This window comes from Lycorma delicatula, chromosome 4 (assembly GCF_047948215.1).
Source record: "Lycorma delicatula isolate Av1 chromosome 4, ASM4794821v1, whole genome shotgun sequence".
In the NCBI taxonomy this organism is placed as follows: Eukaryota; Metazoa; Arthropoda; class Insecta; order Hemiptera; family Fulgoridae; genus Lycorma; species Lycorma delicatula.
Window position 1 is genome coordinate 132356833 of NC_134458.1, and position 17321 is coordinate 132374153.

The window sequence follows — 17321 nt, forward strand, 5'->3', positions numbered from 1 at the left end:
TGTTTGATGCACAATAACTTTGTTAAATGGATAGGTAATAAACACATAAAATAAAACTTTTAAACAAAATTTGTAGAGAATTTAAATTTGAATTTTTGTAATTTCTCTTTGTTTTATTCAACTTATCTTACATCATTTTATTCATAATTAAATTCTTCACAAGTTTTGTTTGTTTATTACCCATTTAACAAAGTATGTCAACAAAGTATTATTACTATTACCATTTTTATTAATTTGTCTTGTTTTACTTATATTTTTAAACCAATAAATTGTAATTATATAAATATTTTCAGTTGTTAGTCTTTCAGTATCGAGCCGCCAAGATGCGACAATATATACTCCAGAGTACCTTATTTCTTATTCATCTTTTTTATTACATTGCATCTCCTGTGAGAAAGTTGGCTATAACAATGTTATTTTGGTTTTTAATGTAGAACATCAAAAATTTGTAAATAGATTTTTAAAAATACAGCTATATTACTGTATCAAATTGTCCAACTAAGAAATATCTTCTTCTTTACTTTATATGATAGTCTGTTGCAAAACATACCTCTCATCACTTATTACTTATCGAAAATACCGAAAATTTTCCTTTTTTAATTACGTTTTCATTTCTTTCTCTTTCTTCATCCTTCTAACTACATCATTTTTGTTACTTTTTCTTCCGATGAAATTTAAATTCATTTATACGCCCATATTTCAAATCCTTTTGATCGTTTGTTGATGATTAATTGTTTATGCTTCTATTACATAAAACGTATTACCGAGAACATATAACACCATAACATTCTGATTTTAAGCTGAAAATTAAGATCTTTACTGCACAATTCAGTTATCATTTTATTAAATATTTTTATAGCTTGCCCAATTGTTATTAATTTCTTTCGTTTACGAATTAGATTCATTAATAATTATTCAAGTACAGAGTGTCCTGACTCTAACCCACCGGGTTGGTCTAGTGGTTAACGCGTCTTCCCAAATCAGCTGATTTGGAAGTCGAGAGTTACAGAGTTCAAGTCCTAGTAAAGCCAGATATTTTTCCATGGATTTGAATACTAGATCGTGGATACCGGTGTTCTTTGGTGGTTGGGTTTCAATTAACCACACATCTCAGGAATGGTCGAACTGAGAATGTACAAGACTACACACTTCATTTACACTCATACATATCATCCTCATTCATCCTCTGAAGAATTATCTAAACGGTAGTTACCGGAGGCTAAACAGGAAAAAAGAAGAAGAAGGGTGTCCTGACTAAAGGTATCCAAAAATAAGATAACCAGTTAATATAATTTCATAATCTTCTTTTTAATGTATACAGGAACTCACCAAGTTATGATGTAGTTAGTTAAGTTCAATGTGTACACCTTTTTGTAGCTCGGCAGATCTCTAGACGGTTTATAGGAGCTTCTGCGGCGTTATTAAACAAGAAGCTTCAATATTTCTCTGTTTGAAGTAGTCCAAATCTCGAAATTTTATTTGGTAAACTCAACTTTTAATAAATCCCCAAGCAAAAACGTCCAAAGAAGTGATATCTGGAGATCTAGGTGGCCATGTAGTTTGTGTGCTCCTCGTCCGATTCAACATTCGGGGGAAGTGTTATTCAAGAATGAACTGACACCTCGATGAAAGTGGAGTGGAGCACCATCTCAATCTGATGAAAAGCAAAATTTTCAAGTATGTCCTGACACAGTCGGATACATGAAAAAAATCCAAACGACGACGCCATTTTTTGCTGTCCTAATCAGACTGATTGACTTTCGGTGTGTCCCTTTCATTTCGATTACTGTATGGGAGTTTTCAGTACCCCAAATTTTACAATTGTGTCTGTTAACTTTCCCAATACGTACGAAAGGTTGTCTCATCACTAATAATCGTATAACATAATTAGGATTGTTTTCGGTACGGTGAAGCAAACTGATATCGTAGGCCGGAATCATTCGATTTAATGTGATTAAACCGAATGATCCCGTAAGCTTTCTTTTGCGAGGGTAAACTTTTACGGTCGCAAACAGCACCGCTTATGAACAGTGTCGGAAACAGTGGAAGGAGGATTTTTCAGTTCGTAACTAGCCCGCTTAACTGACTTTTCAGGATTGGCAGTGAATGAGTCGCGTACACGATTCACGTCTCGTCACTAATTGAAAATTTGAGTGATTTCAAGTTTGTGAAACTAATTTTCCACCCTCTCTTAGTCGTATCTCGTTGACGATTATACTTGTATGTAGGAGGATCGGTATTCCTTTCAGTTAGTGCACGCCGATGAACAAGCGTAACTGATTGAAACTCCGCTAACCAAAGCACGCACTGAACCATCTCTTGTGGGATCCATATCTCGACTAACTACTACTGACTGCAATTGCATTGTCAGTCGGCTTGCCTGCGTATGTATATTCCACTGATCTTGGGTGTATACATAACAAATCTTGGAGATATATTCTGTCGATTGAGCCTACGTTTAAGACATTACGACGACTGGTTTTCTAGCTGTAGGCTGTTATTTTTATATACTTCCAGCCCAGACATCCTTATTTATATTTAGTGACTCTTTTTTCTAATTACTCTTGAGCCACAGATTTTTCTGTTCTTGTGACTGCTACTTTCTTTCTGAAAATATTATTTAATTTCTTTAATTTAGTCTTTTTGATGTTCATTATTAATCCATTTTCCTCACTACTTTTCACAAGTAAATCAACTGATATCTGTAAACTCTTCTGTGATTCGGCAATTTGTATGGTTTCCTCTGCGTATCTGATATTATTATTAGGCATTATCATCCGTTGTACCACTTGGCGACAGATCTCTTTCGCCACCGCTGTCTCTATCCTACCCTGTCTCGAGCTTTCTACTTCGTCCCTATTAATAGGTAAATATTGACATTAATTTTGATTGCTATACCTGCCAAAGCTTTGTAAATTGTTTCTTCTGAATATAAGTTAAAAAATAATGATACAAATCTCTGTCTTCCTCTTGGTTGCATCACTAATTCCTCAGAGACCTCATAACCTACTTTCATTCTCTCTTTATCTTAAAATACAACTTTCATTATTACTTAAACAGTTTTCATGTCTAACTTTTTTTTTCCTAACGCAGCTGAATATGATGGATTATATCGAGCGCTTTGTTGTTATCAAGAAAGCAAAAATAATCGTTGATGTACTTTTTAGCGTACGGATATTTATAAAAAATCCCATTAATTTAGAAAAAAAAATCTTTTTAACTCGGAAAAATTACATATTTATTACATATTTTATTTTACATATTTTGTTAATGCATTAAGCAAATTAGTTTGGCCTTTAACATGTCCGATTTAAAAACAGAATTCAACTCGAATTCTGAAATACTTTTATACCTGGAGATCCCGTATTTTCGGGATGAGATTGACAGTTTCAGTTCTAGGTACATGGTTAGGCTAAATACGCATGTAAATGCCCTTACTTTGAACCTGCTAGACAACGGTGATGACTTTACACGATTGAAAAGGGTTTATTTACCGGACATTAGTGATGGTTGTTGAAGATGCTCTATTTTCATGTTTTTCGGTACTTTTGTACTGAAAAACATTTATCTGTTTCTGTTTCCATTGTTGCTATCAATTTACAGCTGTTGTTTCAATTCTACTACTGTTTGTATTACCTTGTATTCGCTTATTTAGTCAGCCTTCTTTTTATGTCTGTGTTTAATTTTTCATTCGTTCGTTTGTTTACCTGCGTTTGTATGTGGATGAGAATCTTCTTTTTGAATAAAAAATATCGCGGGCGAACTGAATGTGTTGGTCACATGTGGTCCAAAGATTGAACAAGTTCTAGAACCCAGTGGTGATAGTGCTTATGATACAATGACTGTTTATTGGATTTTAGATTTTTTATAAGCATGTTTATTAACATGGACGTTTACTATTATTATAATCATTTACTGTTTGTTTTCGTGGGAGGTTATCGTTAGATGGCCATCTCTCATGTGATATCTTAACATGTTACTTATAGTTTCGTCAGGAGAACCCAATTGTAATTTTGTTTTATAGTATAAAAAGAAAAATACTTCAGTACATTTTTATGTAGTCAGTATATTTTACGTTTTTACATATTTATGTAGTTAAGAAGATGCCCATTTGTATGGTGAATATTACACTCATTTATTCAAATACAAGAAAATATGCTTTAACGGGAGAATACTTCGTTGGAATTTATTTAACAAGAGAAACATGAATAGATCCCTTGAGGGGGTACTTTGCTTCTCGAGGATTCTGTTATTCCAAAGGAATATCATTAAATTTTATAAAAATTAACTAATTTATCACGAAGCCTACAGATATTTTTTTAATTAATATTAAAAAAAAATATTATTACATTTATGAAATTATTTATAGTTTAATTTATGAAGGCTTATTTAAAGAAATTGTTTTAATCTTTTTTCTATTCAAAATTTAATATAAAACATTCATAATATCTCGAAAGCTATGAGTTAGGAAAATCATGTACACAATAACTTTTAATGACGTATACTCATTATAATATGTATGAACATAATATCCAATTATTCCTTAAATAATTATATCAAAGAAATATCTACAAATTAAAATTATCAATCTACATTAAATTGAGGTTTTTTTTTAGGTAAAATTACTTTCTTCCTTTTTTTTCCCTACTCCCCTGAGCCGAACATACAATGAAGTAAAGCTCAGCGCAGGGAAGTGTCCTTCAAACTCAAACGAGCCTCTCCGCCAACCGTCAAGAGAGGTTAACCAAGCCCGACTACGTCGTTCCGCCCCCCCCCCCCATACGGCACCAAGGCTCTTTCTAAGTATTTTTTCGCCTGTTTCTAACTACTGAGGAAGGGAAACCGGGCCCGACTATGTCGTTCCCGAGCCCCACCCAGCAGCCGGGATTCGATATTTTGATTCCCCTGCCTACAGACCCCAGGAGTCCTCGGGGAGCCGACACAACTCAGCATGCCCGCCCTCTCAGGCAGTGCTGTCCGCCTTGCCATCAACTAAAATCCTCTTCGACGTCTTTCATCATCTTTTTCCTTCCAAATCGTCCTTGCCAAACCGTCGACGGCTACCCAGTTTGCCGCTGAAGCTAGCATATAATCTAATAGTTCTTATGGTGTTAAATCAGCGATTCCCAGCTGATGTTTTGCCATTTCTGGCAAAGGAACACGGTGTGCTCTACTGAATTTTGCACGTGACAGTACATACACGTTGGCAATTCCCTTCTGATTATTCCATATATGACATGCTCTATCTATTATTACGCCAAGGTATTTGACCTTATCCCTCCGATGCAACAGCTGGTCATTGATTCTCAGTTCTATTGCCCCCACCTTACATTTCTCAGTTAGTTACATCTTTCAACCAAGTGTATCACTCTGGAGATCGCCTGGATGGTCGATTTCCCGCCACTGAAACTATATTGATTTGGAGGAATACTCACCCGAGCCTTAGTTCATCAATTATTCTTACTTCCAGTATCTTCTCTACCGCTTTAGCTATAGTATTTAACAGGAAAATAGGACGATACTCCGCTGGTCAACCAGTTGTCCACCTTTTCAGAGGAAGACCACCCATGCCTCCTTCCAGCAAACTTGGAAGGAACCACTCCCCAGACCCCTATTAATCATATCCGATATCTCTCATGGGATCCGTCTCACTATGCTTTTGAGAATCAGTGCAGGAAGCCCTGGGGATGAGAACCCCAGGGCTCTCATCCATCGTGACTCAAAGTCCTGTGGTCTGTCTATGTCTTGATTCCGACAGGGAAAATGTTTCTCGAGATCTCTTATTGAACTCTCCTCCATAAGTACGAGCAGGCGTCTTCCTAGCTTTATCGTTAATATACGATACACCTGCTCCCAGAGATCGCGATCCAGATCTGCACATAAGTCCAACCACTTCCTGCGTTTCTCTGTCTTGATTTGATATTTGAGTATCTTTCTGCTCTCTCTGTATTGCAATGAGGAACTCTTCCCCGCTTGATCGTCTGAGGTGCTGCATAGTACGTCTGTTACGCTGCTAATTCTTGCGCAACTGGGCAATCCACGGGGTCCATCAGTAGGCTGACCTGTATGGTCTCGGTCCAACTGAGATTTTGCCTATTTCTTGTCTTGTAGTGACCTCCAGGGCCTCAGGAGTCAACTGAATTCCATCATTGACAGCTCTGGCCACGTTCGGGAATAATGTTTCGACTTGTTGGTAAGTCAGCCTTGGGGACAGTCCCCGATCTCTTCTTCTGAACGATCAGTCTCTAATCTCCAGCTAGGTCGCCAGATGATCAATGATCACTGGCAATGTCGTCTCAGAGTAAACATCAGTCACATTGGTGCAGGTTCATTCTTCCGACCAAGATAATCAAATCTAGGACTGAAGCGTGACCGCTAGCCTCGAACGTGTGAGTGCTGTCATTTACACAATTTAAACCGTTAACTAACATCACGTCCTTCAACAAATCACCCCTACGATTTGTGTATCCACTACCTGCTGCCACTGATTTACAATTGAAGTCTCCCAGCAGTATTGTCTTCTTAGTCGATCTAGTTATTACCTCATTGAGATCATCTATGTAGATCTGGTACTCGGCTAGCGCACAGTTCCGGGAGTAGGCTCCAATTACCACCACACTTACCAACTCCAACGACACAATGCCATCTCTTCTTTCTAGGAATTGCCAAGTGATCCGTTCATCGATATTTCGGACAACTATATCACCTCTTGTGTCTGCACACCAGTCGCTTCTTGCGACATCGTAACTATTGGGCTCAGTCGCCACGACGAAATCAGCCCAGCGCCTGCCCGCTATTTCACCATCCAAGTCTTGAGACAGCGAGCTTCTACTGGAATTCATTATAGGATTCTAATCATGTTTGTTGTATATGCACTCCAGGCCTCCAGTGCGATGATTGAATAGCTCGCAATCCAGGCATTTCATATTCTACTTACAAGCTGCTATTTTGTGGCTACTTCCCTCATAGTTAAAACAAAGGTCTGCCCTATTTGGACTCCGACACCCGACACTCTGGTCTGCGGTGCCCTGCATGACAACAGCGGTAGCATCTATCTGCCTCCTCACGAATATGGGCCCGGCAGTGGACCGATCCGAATAGGATCGGTCCACTGCCGGGTAAGCTTGCGGGTAGCGAAGTGATTACTGTGACACTCTTTGGCTCCCCATACTCCAGCATTATTGAGAACATCTTGAATTCTTCATCATTACCTAGGGCCTGTGCTATCGCGTCCTTTATCTCTTGTGCTATGGTGTCTGATTCCACGTCTTTAATATGTACTACAGTATGTCCACTTCGTGTTTTGAAATCAATCAGTAATTCAACAGCCTTGTTACGCAACCTTGCTATAAGATTCTCCGCATTCTGCGCACCCTGAACCCGAATGTGCAATTCATTATTGCTCTTCTTGAGCGATATAACTTCTCCCGTTTCCTCTCGGGAAATTGTGAGCTCATGGTCTTGATTAAGTCAGCGTAAGTCCTCCCTGCCGCTTTCACAGTTACGGTCCTACTCTCAGTTACAGGGGGAGTGACCCTCTTTCCACTTGCCAATCCTGACCCCTATTTGTCAGGTGCACCATCTTGTTGCGGCGCAACCACTTTCACCGGTTTCTCTTGTCCTCTGTGCAAGTATATTAACATTTTCCTAATGTAGGAACCAACTTCACCACCAAGCAAAATAAAAACCAAAGACTTGGTGCTACACATGACTGTCGTAACTAAACTCAGGAGTAACAAAAGAAAACTTTGTTCCCTCCTTGGCTGAATTATAATATACTCGATACTTGCACTTCTGTATATCCACTTTGTCCGTTCCCAGTATAGTTGACACGTCACGTAGTATGATCGACGTGTTCACACCCTGAGCTCTGGCCAGGTCTCTAAAGGAACATCTATCACCAGTTTCTGCTGCCAAGTCATTTATCTGCTTGACCCGATTGATAATCTCAGCCGGCCATCTCTGAGGGATGAGGTCACATGCTCATCATCAGTTACTTCCTCCTGCAAAATGTCGTTGATATTGACCTTTTTTGGCTCCTCTGTCTGTATAGCCTGCGTTATTGTCGTTATCGGGTTCCAGTGTCTTAAGTCCACTAAATATCTTCGACAAAGTCTTCTCGTACTGGCCTATAAACCTTGGCAATCCAGACCCATGATTTTTTTTTAACACCACCATTGCCAGCCCAAGCTGATGGGTAATGCCCCGCAAACCATCTGGAGCTGGATCCTCCTACTCCGAAGACACCAGCCTAACTCGTTTTTTGCCCTTGAAGTCGGGCCGCTTCTCGGTTTTCTGAGATTGCGCACTTCCGGACATAGACGTATCTTCTTCGACTGATTGCTTCAACGGGAATGAGCGTCTTCTCTGTATTATCCGATTTTCTGCTTACGGGCCAAAACTCACCCCGTTCAACGAGACCCAATTCGATGGGTTTCGTGGTGGTTGGGGAGAGGTAAAATGAATTCCCCCGAAAATCGAATAAAATTTTAAAAATCGATGAAAAAACAACAGAAATCGATGGAGGAATAAATTCTAAGCAAAAAATGTTGTATAAACGGTTTTTGTAGAGTCTTACGTTTTGAGTTATTCGTGATTGAAAATGTTGATTTTCCACCCAAACATTGAACGATTTATCACGAATACGTTTTATTGAAAAAGTTATTATTAGAAAAAAACGAAGGTTAAAAAATACCAAAGAGATTGACTTTTTTATTTCTGTAGCTGCAACACGAACCGAGTTATGTCTTGTTGAAGGTAACTTATTGTTCACCAAAAACTGAAGTTGACCTTTGAACGTTAAATAACGGAAAAACGAAAACTTTTTCGAGGAAATATTATGAATATTTTTCATAGTACGTGAAAAGACCTTTAATTTAGCTTTGGTAAAAATCATTAGCATGAAAACTAACGGAGTTATCATGAAAATAAAATGGATGTCTCGCTTTTTCGGAGAAAATATCAGCAATGAAACAACTGACTTTTCCGCAAGAATTGAAATTAAACGTAATACTTTTAGATTTATATTATTTAAGGACTAACTATATGTTCTAGAAGTTTGGCCAGTTTTCAATGCCTAGAATTGAAAAAACGGTTGATTCAACTTTGAAAAATGTTTTGAAATTTCTTTAAAAAAATTTCTTTTTTCTCACAATAATTCAAACATGAAATAAAATAATACGTAAAAACTGCTACAGTACAAAAATTTAGTTTCTTTTTTTACTGAAATTTTTTTTTTCATTTCTGTAGAATAAAAATTGATTGAGATATCACTGTTAGAAGTTTGCATTTGAGTGTAAGGACCACCTTGCCCGAGCCCTTTAAACTCAAAAATTTCAAAAACAAAAAGGTTTATACGCCTTGTAGCCCTTGAAATTCCTTCCAAAATGGTTTCTGTAGAGATTGTATACCTTAAGGAAGTTTTCGTTAAAAAACCAATCGCATTTTTTCGGAGAAATTTTCGGAGCGTGTAAATTTTTATATTCTCGATAGTTGCAATATATTCGGACGTTGCAATAAATTATAAATTACATTAACAACTGTAAAAAGTTTATAATTCATTACAAATGCACCATTAAAACATTTTAAGCTGTTGAAAACTTGAAAACTTGAAAATACTTTTTTTTGTCATTTGGGTGGGGTGTAAGGGTTGCAACGTTGTAACACATCATAAATTATGTTCAGATTATGGAACAAAGTTTATTCTATTCTACACATTTAAATGATTTTAGCTACAAAAAACTTAGATGTATAATTTTAACAATTCTTTTCATAAGGGGTGGTTATTAAGGGTTAAAAAGTTGCAATAAATCATAAATTATATTATAAACACTAAAGGGATTTTAATTCGTTATAAATGCACCACTAAAACATTTTTAACTTGAAAATTATTTTTTTTTTTTAATTTCAACGTAGTAAAACATCATAAATTGTATTCCAAAACATAAAAGAATTTTTTTTCTATATAATTAAACATGACTTCAATCTGTTAAAGTTTAAATCTATGGTTTTGGAAATTTTTTAACAAGGGTAGTTTTCACCCCCCCCCCCCAAAAAAAAAGCACACATCAGGAACATATAACTTTTGAAGCAGAGGGTTAGATAAACTTAATTACAAATTTTCATGAAAATCGATCTTGTTCGAAAGAATTCTGAGGTAATACTCTATTTTTACCGTCAAACACTAGACTATACACATTTTTATAAAAACAACACAAAATTGCAGACAATTTTTTTTTTCTGGGGAGGCAACAAAGCATGAACATTTTTATTTAATTTTAAGTCTACTTATTTAGTCTTAATCTTTTGTAGTAAATCGATTTATTATTCTAATTGTGATATGATATTTGACCTAACTTAGAGTGTTTCAAAACACACAAACCGGTTATATAGTATGTTATTACTGAATATTCAATTCCTTTAATATTAAGAAAAAAAAAACTAAAAGTGTAGTGATTTATTACAATAATTTTTACTCTACTTATTAAAAAACAACAGCTACTTATATAAAAAAAAAATAAATTAGTCAATAATTTTATTAACTTGTATTACAAACATTGTGCTATAAACAGATGCTTTATTCAAAATAAACTATTATTCTGAATACTTATATAATATAATCAGAAAATACAATGCATAAGTTCTTGCAGTTATTTTAATTGAAATGCATAATAATTAATTTTACTGCTAAATACAGTAGCAGTTATTAAAATGTAGATTATGTAGTAAAACCTATAGATTTAAAACCTAACTTCGTTAAAATTAGTTGGTTGTTAGTATATAAAATGTAATCCAAACTGTATTAGTAGTTTAAAGCCTGATTATGTCGTAACATTAAATTTAATTATTACAATAAATTATTAATTATAAATTAATTATTGCGGTCTATTTCTTCCCGAATTCGGTAGAACTAGCAATATCATAGTATAATTGGTTTGCGTTAAGATATTATTAAATACCGAATTGTCAGTTTACCACAATTATTATTAACTCATCCTCCTGACGGCTGTATGCAGCTCAACTAGGTGTAATAGGCTCAGTTCATAAGGCGATTAGGGATTTAACGTAGTGGTGTTATATGGTTATTACATACAGTACATGTTACCAGATGGTAATTGTATTGTTAGCAGATTGAACAAATTTTCTGTAGATTTAAAAATACTGGATAAGCTATTATTTTCATGAAGTACTAGCATAATACGTATCAAAAAACAATTTTTTTTTAATTAACTACTTATTAATAATTTTTACTAATCTTTCATATTAAACTTAATGGTCAATTAAGTCATTCATTGAAAATTATTAACGCATGATTATTTATAGGAAAATAAAAATACAGAACACATTAAAAAAAGTATAAAATACTAGTTTATTCAAATTGTAAAAATTAATTTCTTTAAAAAATTGTTTTACCTTTTAACCCAATCCTGTTTATTTAAAACGCTAATTGTTTCTTTTTCTCTGTACATATTTTTCCTTAAATAACAAAAAGTAATGTTTACAAGAATCATACAACATACATAATGTGTTTTTCCCTTCCCATGTATTAATTAAGGAGGATTATTTTACACATATATATATATATATATATATATATATATATATATATATATATATATCCAAAGATGGTATACTATTCAAACCGTGCTCTCAATTTTCATAGCTTTCGACCGGTATTATTATAACTTCTATTTATTTTTTGATGTGTTACTTCATCTTCTTATAAAGATCAAGAAAGAATTTTATTAAAAATCAAGTTTCAGAATAATTTTTTTTTTTACTTTATTAAAGAGTAATAAATATAATAATAATATTGAAAAATTATACCAATCCGCCGACCTCCGTGTTGGAGTGGTACCCATCTCACTAGTTCATCTGATCGTATAAATACGATGAGCGGGATTCGAACCCTCTCATATATGTACGTATAGTATACGTACAAAAGTTCTACTCCATATTCCCATGATATGGCAATTATATAACATATCCAAAAAATAATTATTTCATAATTGCATGCACAGTTTTACAACAGAAAAGACTTTTCAATTTATTACTTTACGCCATCTCTCTCTCTCTATTCTTCTTGCTACAATACATACAAACAACTAAGATAAAAGGGGTAACCGGTCAACTGTTTTCTTGGAGTAACATAATCTAGTAAAAATCATTTCAACCAGTCCTTATGATTAACCTTTCAGGTCAGTGGGAAACTGCTTTTATTCTCTACTTTATTTAATAGTTCTGGCATGGGATGATTGAGGATAGATACGATATTTTAAGAAGTGGCTTCTAGTTATAAACTAGAAGCCTTACAACTTACATTATTGTGGTTATGGGACTTAATACATACAGAAGGATAATTTTGTTTATTTTTAATTAAATTTAAATATATAATAATTGTTATATTTCATAAAGACGATCTATATAAAAAATTGAGTGAAATGAGTAACTCTGTTTCTAGGATTTTATTAATAATTTAACGAAATGTATAAAATAATAAATTTTAAAACAGCGATGATTTTTTTACGAATGTAGTCTGATTAATCGTTCTTTTACGAGTCCAGTCTCAAGTTTCATTGTAGAAGGTATAATCCGATACTTTAAAAATGTTGAAAAAAATTCCTTCTTCAAAGAAGTCTGTGTTGAGAATAATTTAGTGTACATACGCGCGCACACACAAAGAGGTGTTCAGGACTAGATGTTGTAATCTTTTTAGAGCAGATATATCTTCTGTATCTTGGTAGTATAATTCTGAAATAAAATGAAAGTTGTAAGAGTTAGGTAACTTTCTTAAGTCTGAAATAACAGTTTAGCTCTAGTAAAATAGTATTTTAATCACCCTAAAATATTAATAGCTTTTAACGACTTAGATATAACTTAACGTAATATTTTAGTAAATTTAAAAGTTTCACGTTGTCAGAATAGGTTAGAAACGTCCCGACATAACAAATAAACAGCAACAGGTAGCAAGATTCCTATTACATATTAAAATCTCTTATTACAGTAAGAGCGTTATATATTGCACAAGTTTTGTTTCAGTTTGAATTTATCAGTACTTAATATTTATATTAATTCAATGCTTTTCAGTTTATTTTTCTTCTGTTTAGTATATTAAATTACTATTATTGAAAATTTATGAATAATATTTTTTTAAATCTTCTTTTTAGGATAAAGAATTGCGAATTTCATTTATTATAATTGCATAGTATATAATTGATATGTAATATTATAACTTATGGGTAACAGAATTAATTATGTCGTGTATAATATTTGTATATAATATATATCCGACTGATTATATCTTGCTATAATACATATAAACAACCTAAGATAAAAGGGAAACTAGTCTGACTGATTTCTCTTGGAGTAATGATAATCTAGTAAATGTAATTTCAACCAACCGAGTAAACCATGTATTTGGCTCCTTCAAGAAGACAGTGGGAAGCTGCTTTCACTTCCTACTTTCTTTAGTAAGGTTGGCATAGGATGATTTACCCATGCCAAGGGGGAAATAAAAATATAAGCATTTACATTGGTTGGAAAGGTAAACCACGGTTGGAAAGGACCAAAAGGTAGGTCCTTTTGTTAAATTGTTTTTAATTTTTTTTTAATTAGAGGTTGTGTTTAATTTTATATAGATTAGGTTATATAACTGCCGATTTAAATTTAGTTCTGGTTTATTTTATTTATTTATTTTTTTTAATGTATTTTAAGAATGGTTTTTTTATTCTACTATCTGGCCTTTTTTATTTCACCACTTATGGTAAATTTCATTGTGTTTTTATTTTGTGTAACTTTTTCCTTTATCAGATATTTTAAGGGTTTGATACCCGGTTGTTGTCCGGGTATTTATTTATCCCAGATCCCAGTCTTCTATTAGATAGGAAAAGGGATCAAATCTTCCCTTAAATACGACCATCTAAGTTTCGAGTGGGTGCTGGAATTTTGTCGAACATCAGATGTCTGAATGGGATAAATTATTTCTAAAATTTTCCAGAAGTTTCTACCGACACCGAGCTATTCGTTTTCACAATATTCTAGAAGATTCTATAGAGTTCTATTCGTTCCTAAAAACTTCCAGAAGATTCTACAGAGTTTCCTTCGTTCAATTCTACTAAACTTGGATTAAATATCATAGGGACTGTCAACTAGCGACACCGAAAACCATAGTTTTCGGTGTCGCTAAAGTTTTCAGTGTCAAATTTATGAATTTGACACTGATATTGGTGATTTTTTATTATTTTTATTTTACATATCATATCTTCCTACCACACCCGTGGTATCAATTTATATATACATAATTTTTTATCCAGGAATTATCCAGATTTTTTGGGCGTGTGACAACCAAAAAACTAGTTTATTACATAAATGAAGTCTGCTATGTCATACAGGGTTGAGTACTTTAAGAAAGAATAGAAAGATTTTTTAATTGGCAGATCAAAATTCTTATTCACAACTGTACATCTTTCTGTATGGTCTTTCTTGATGTTACTAGAAAAAAGGAATGAATATTGATTGATATACAAAATGAAGTCATTAAAGTAGGTTTTCATCAGTAAAAAACACATATTTATAATTTTGTTACAATAAATCAAATGCAGTTTGCTTAGTAATAAATAACATAAGAAAAGCCCTAAAATAAAATAAACGTAGATTTGGAGTAAACTGTATCCCCCCTACAACCTGATAGTTCTTCAGTAACTTGAATGACGCAGGAAGTAGCTTACTGGAGAACCACTCATTCTGATGGAATTAACTATTCTCAGGTTAACTGAACTTTTAGAAAATAATCTGTATTAATAAATTTCTTCCTACTATTTTGCCAATGCAGTGTTAAAAGAGAGAAGGATTGTTAGTGGTTTTTTATTTTCAGTAAAAATCACAAACGTTTTGATAATATTAGAGTCGTCCAACAATCTTAAAAATAGAAAAAAGAAAACAAAAGCTTCTTTGAGATTGTTAAAAAGGAACTCTTCATTTTACTTCAATAGATTTATTATTAGATTTTGGACCTTTAGCAAAATGTTTTCCTTAACCTGCAGGTTAGTTAATGAGCCATAATACAGCATTTTAAGGTTTAAATGGTTATTTTTTTTATCTTTTATCTTATCTACAATTTACTAAAATTATTTAATACGTTTATTATAGACAAACATTTATACTTATTTAAGTGATTGATTCTGGACATCAAAATTAACAAAAACATTCATGTAGACACACCCATCTCCCTTCATTTTACCTTTGTTCGTATATATTTTTTTTTCAATAAAAATTTGTATGTTCAGAACGGATTGAGATTTTTTTTTTTAATGTGAATTTTTACGGGCATCGACTGCTAAGGTCATTAGCCCTCGTCACATTCTTTAAAAGAAATTATTATCTCCATCAGGATCGTCATATGTAAGGGTGTAAAGGGCCCTTACATTTTATTTAAAAACACAAACTTCACAATAAACATTAAAACATGAAGGACAAGGACAATCACAAACACTTACGGGGTGTAAAGGGCCCCAATATTAAAATTTGAGATAGGTTCTCAAAAGACCATGAACTTAAAATTAAAATTAAACTAATCAATACCATATCTTTCTTTCTTCTACGAAGTCTCATTTATAGTTTGCTTAAGCACCCTCGGGGCGACCAGAACCGCCGTTGAGCAGTATATCAGTCGTGCCAGGGTGCCGTGGCAGTTGATTCCTTCTTATATCAGGCCAAATTTGGTACACATATACTTAACAATATCTTCTAGAAAATAAATAAATTTACTAATTTTATCTTTGTAATTTTCAAAATGGTGCCTATTTGAAATTTTTAATCGTTAATAATAGTTTTTTCAATTACGTTTTACCAGATAAAATTTTAACCCGTTTATTATAGACAATATAGCACCCTATTTGTTAAAATTGGTTGATAAACAACTGAGATATGGCCGAAGTTGATAGATATAAAAGATTATGCGATCAGACAATTTTGTGCCTGTTTTCATTTATTAATAATTGTCTTTAATTTGATTAGTGAGGAAACTGAAAACAAGCACAAAATTGATAGATTGTATGGACTGTCAAATAGAGCATTTTTCCATAAGAAGTTTGAAATAAGAAATACCTCTGTAACTTTAGCACAGCAATTTCTGATGATGCTGAAGTTAGAAAGATCAATCTGATACTTCAACAAAAAAACACATCCTGGTTTGACGACAAATAACACAACATCCATTGTTTGGGGTAAATGCGACCACAACTGGTTTATCGTTTTAAAAATAGTTTCACCGATCTTGACTGCTAAACTGATATCATTTACTTCGTTTGCGTGTGTGTTTTGTGTATCTTTAGCAAACATTTCCACAGATGAAATTATCTGCTAGATAATTGTAAATATCCAACTAGTAAAATAATTAAGTTTTTGAAAAAAATAAATTATTCATAGCTAATGACTTCTATTTTATTATTTACTTTTGTGAAATTTTTATTACTTTATTATTATTATTATTGTTTTATTTTCGATTTTTTATAATGAAGTAAAACGAATTCCACGATGTTAAATTGTACACAAAATTATAAATAAATATATGTATTTAACCAACAGTATAAGATACTTGAATCTTTTGTTCTTGGCTTGCCTGTTTGAGATTTTATTTTTATAAACAGATTTTATTTGAAAAAATCAAATAAAGTAAATATTTCATTAAAACATTTTTTATAAAGATAAATAAAATCCTTCTATCCAACAGAAAGAAAATTTATACTAAATAAATAAACGTTTAAACCTAATTTTCTATTTTATGTTATTACACTGCAACACTGCAGTATAATACTAAATTGCCTCATATTTTATGGTTTACTTATACATAATCACTGTTAGTAATTGATGGATTAGTTACTCAATTTTAATATCAGTTTTATAAAACTGAGTTATTGTTTCTTTGGAATTATCGAGTAATATTAGTTTTTTTATCACTTTCTTGAAAAAAAAAAAAAAAAAACTTTCGTTACTCATTGATGCCTGTACTGTTAAAAAAGAAATATAAACTAGAATTTTTTGTCTTAATTTTAATTTTTCGTTTTTTTTTTTTTTTTTTTTTTTGTTAATTTACATTACTAATCCAAAAATTATTTTCATTTTGCAGCTGTTTGTTAAGTAGTAGCTCTCCTTACGTTACATAAATTACAGAGTGGTTTGTAATGTTGCTACTCCTTGGTTTGTAATGTTCAACACTACTTAGTGTTGAATGGTTTTAGAAATATATAAATTGAATATATATATATAACTGTATTGTATCATAACAGAAAGAGTTCATTTATATATTCCTTTATATTTTCTAC

At 32.9% G+C, this 17321-nt stretch overlaps 1 protein-coding gene across 1 annotated transcript in view; it reads left to right on the forward strand.

Moving 5' to 3' along the window:
- Positions 1 to 6177: 6177 nt before the first annotated feature.
- The window catches only part of LOC142322719 (voltage-gated delayed rectifier potassium channel KCNH8-like), a 442085-nt gene continuing 430941 nt past the window's right edge, over positions 6178 to 17321 (forward strand). Inside the window, exon 1 of the mRNA XM_075361795.1 lies at positions 6178 to 6193. Within this exon, the coding sequence (XP_075217910.1) occupies positions 6178 to 6193 (16 nt within the window). The remainder of the gene's footprint in view (positions 6194 to 17321) is intronic.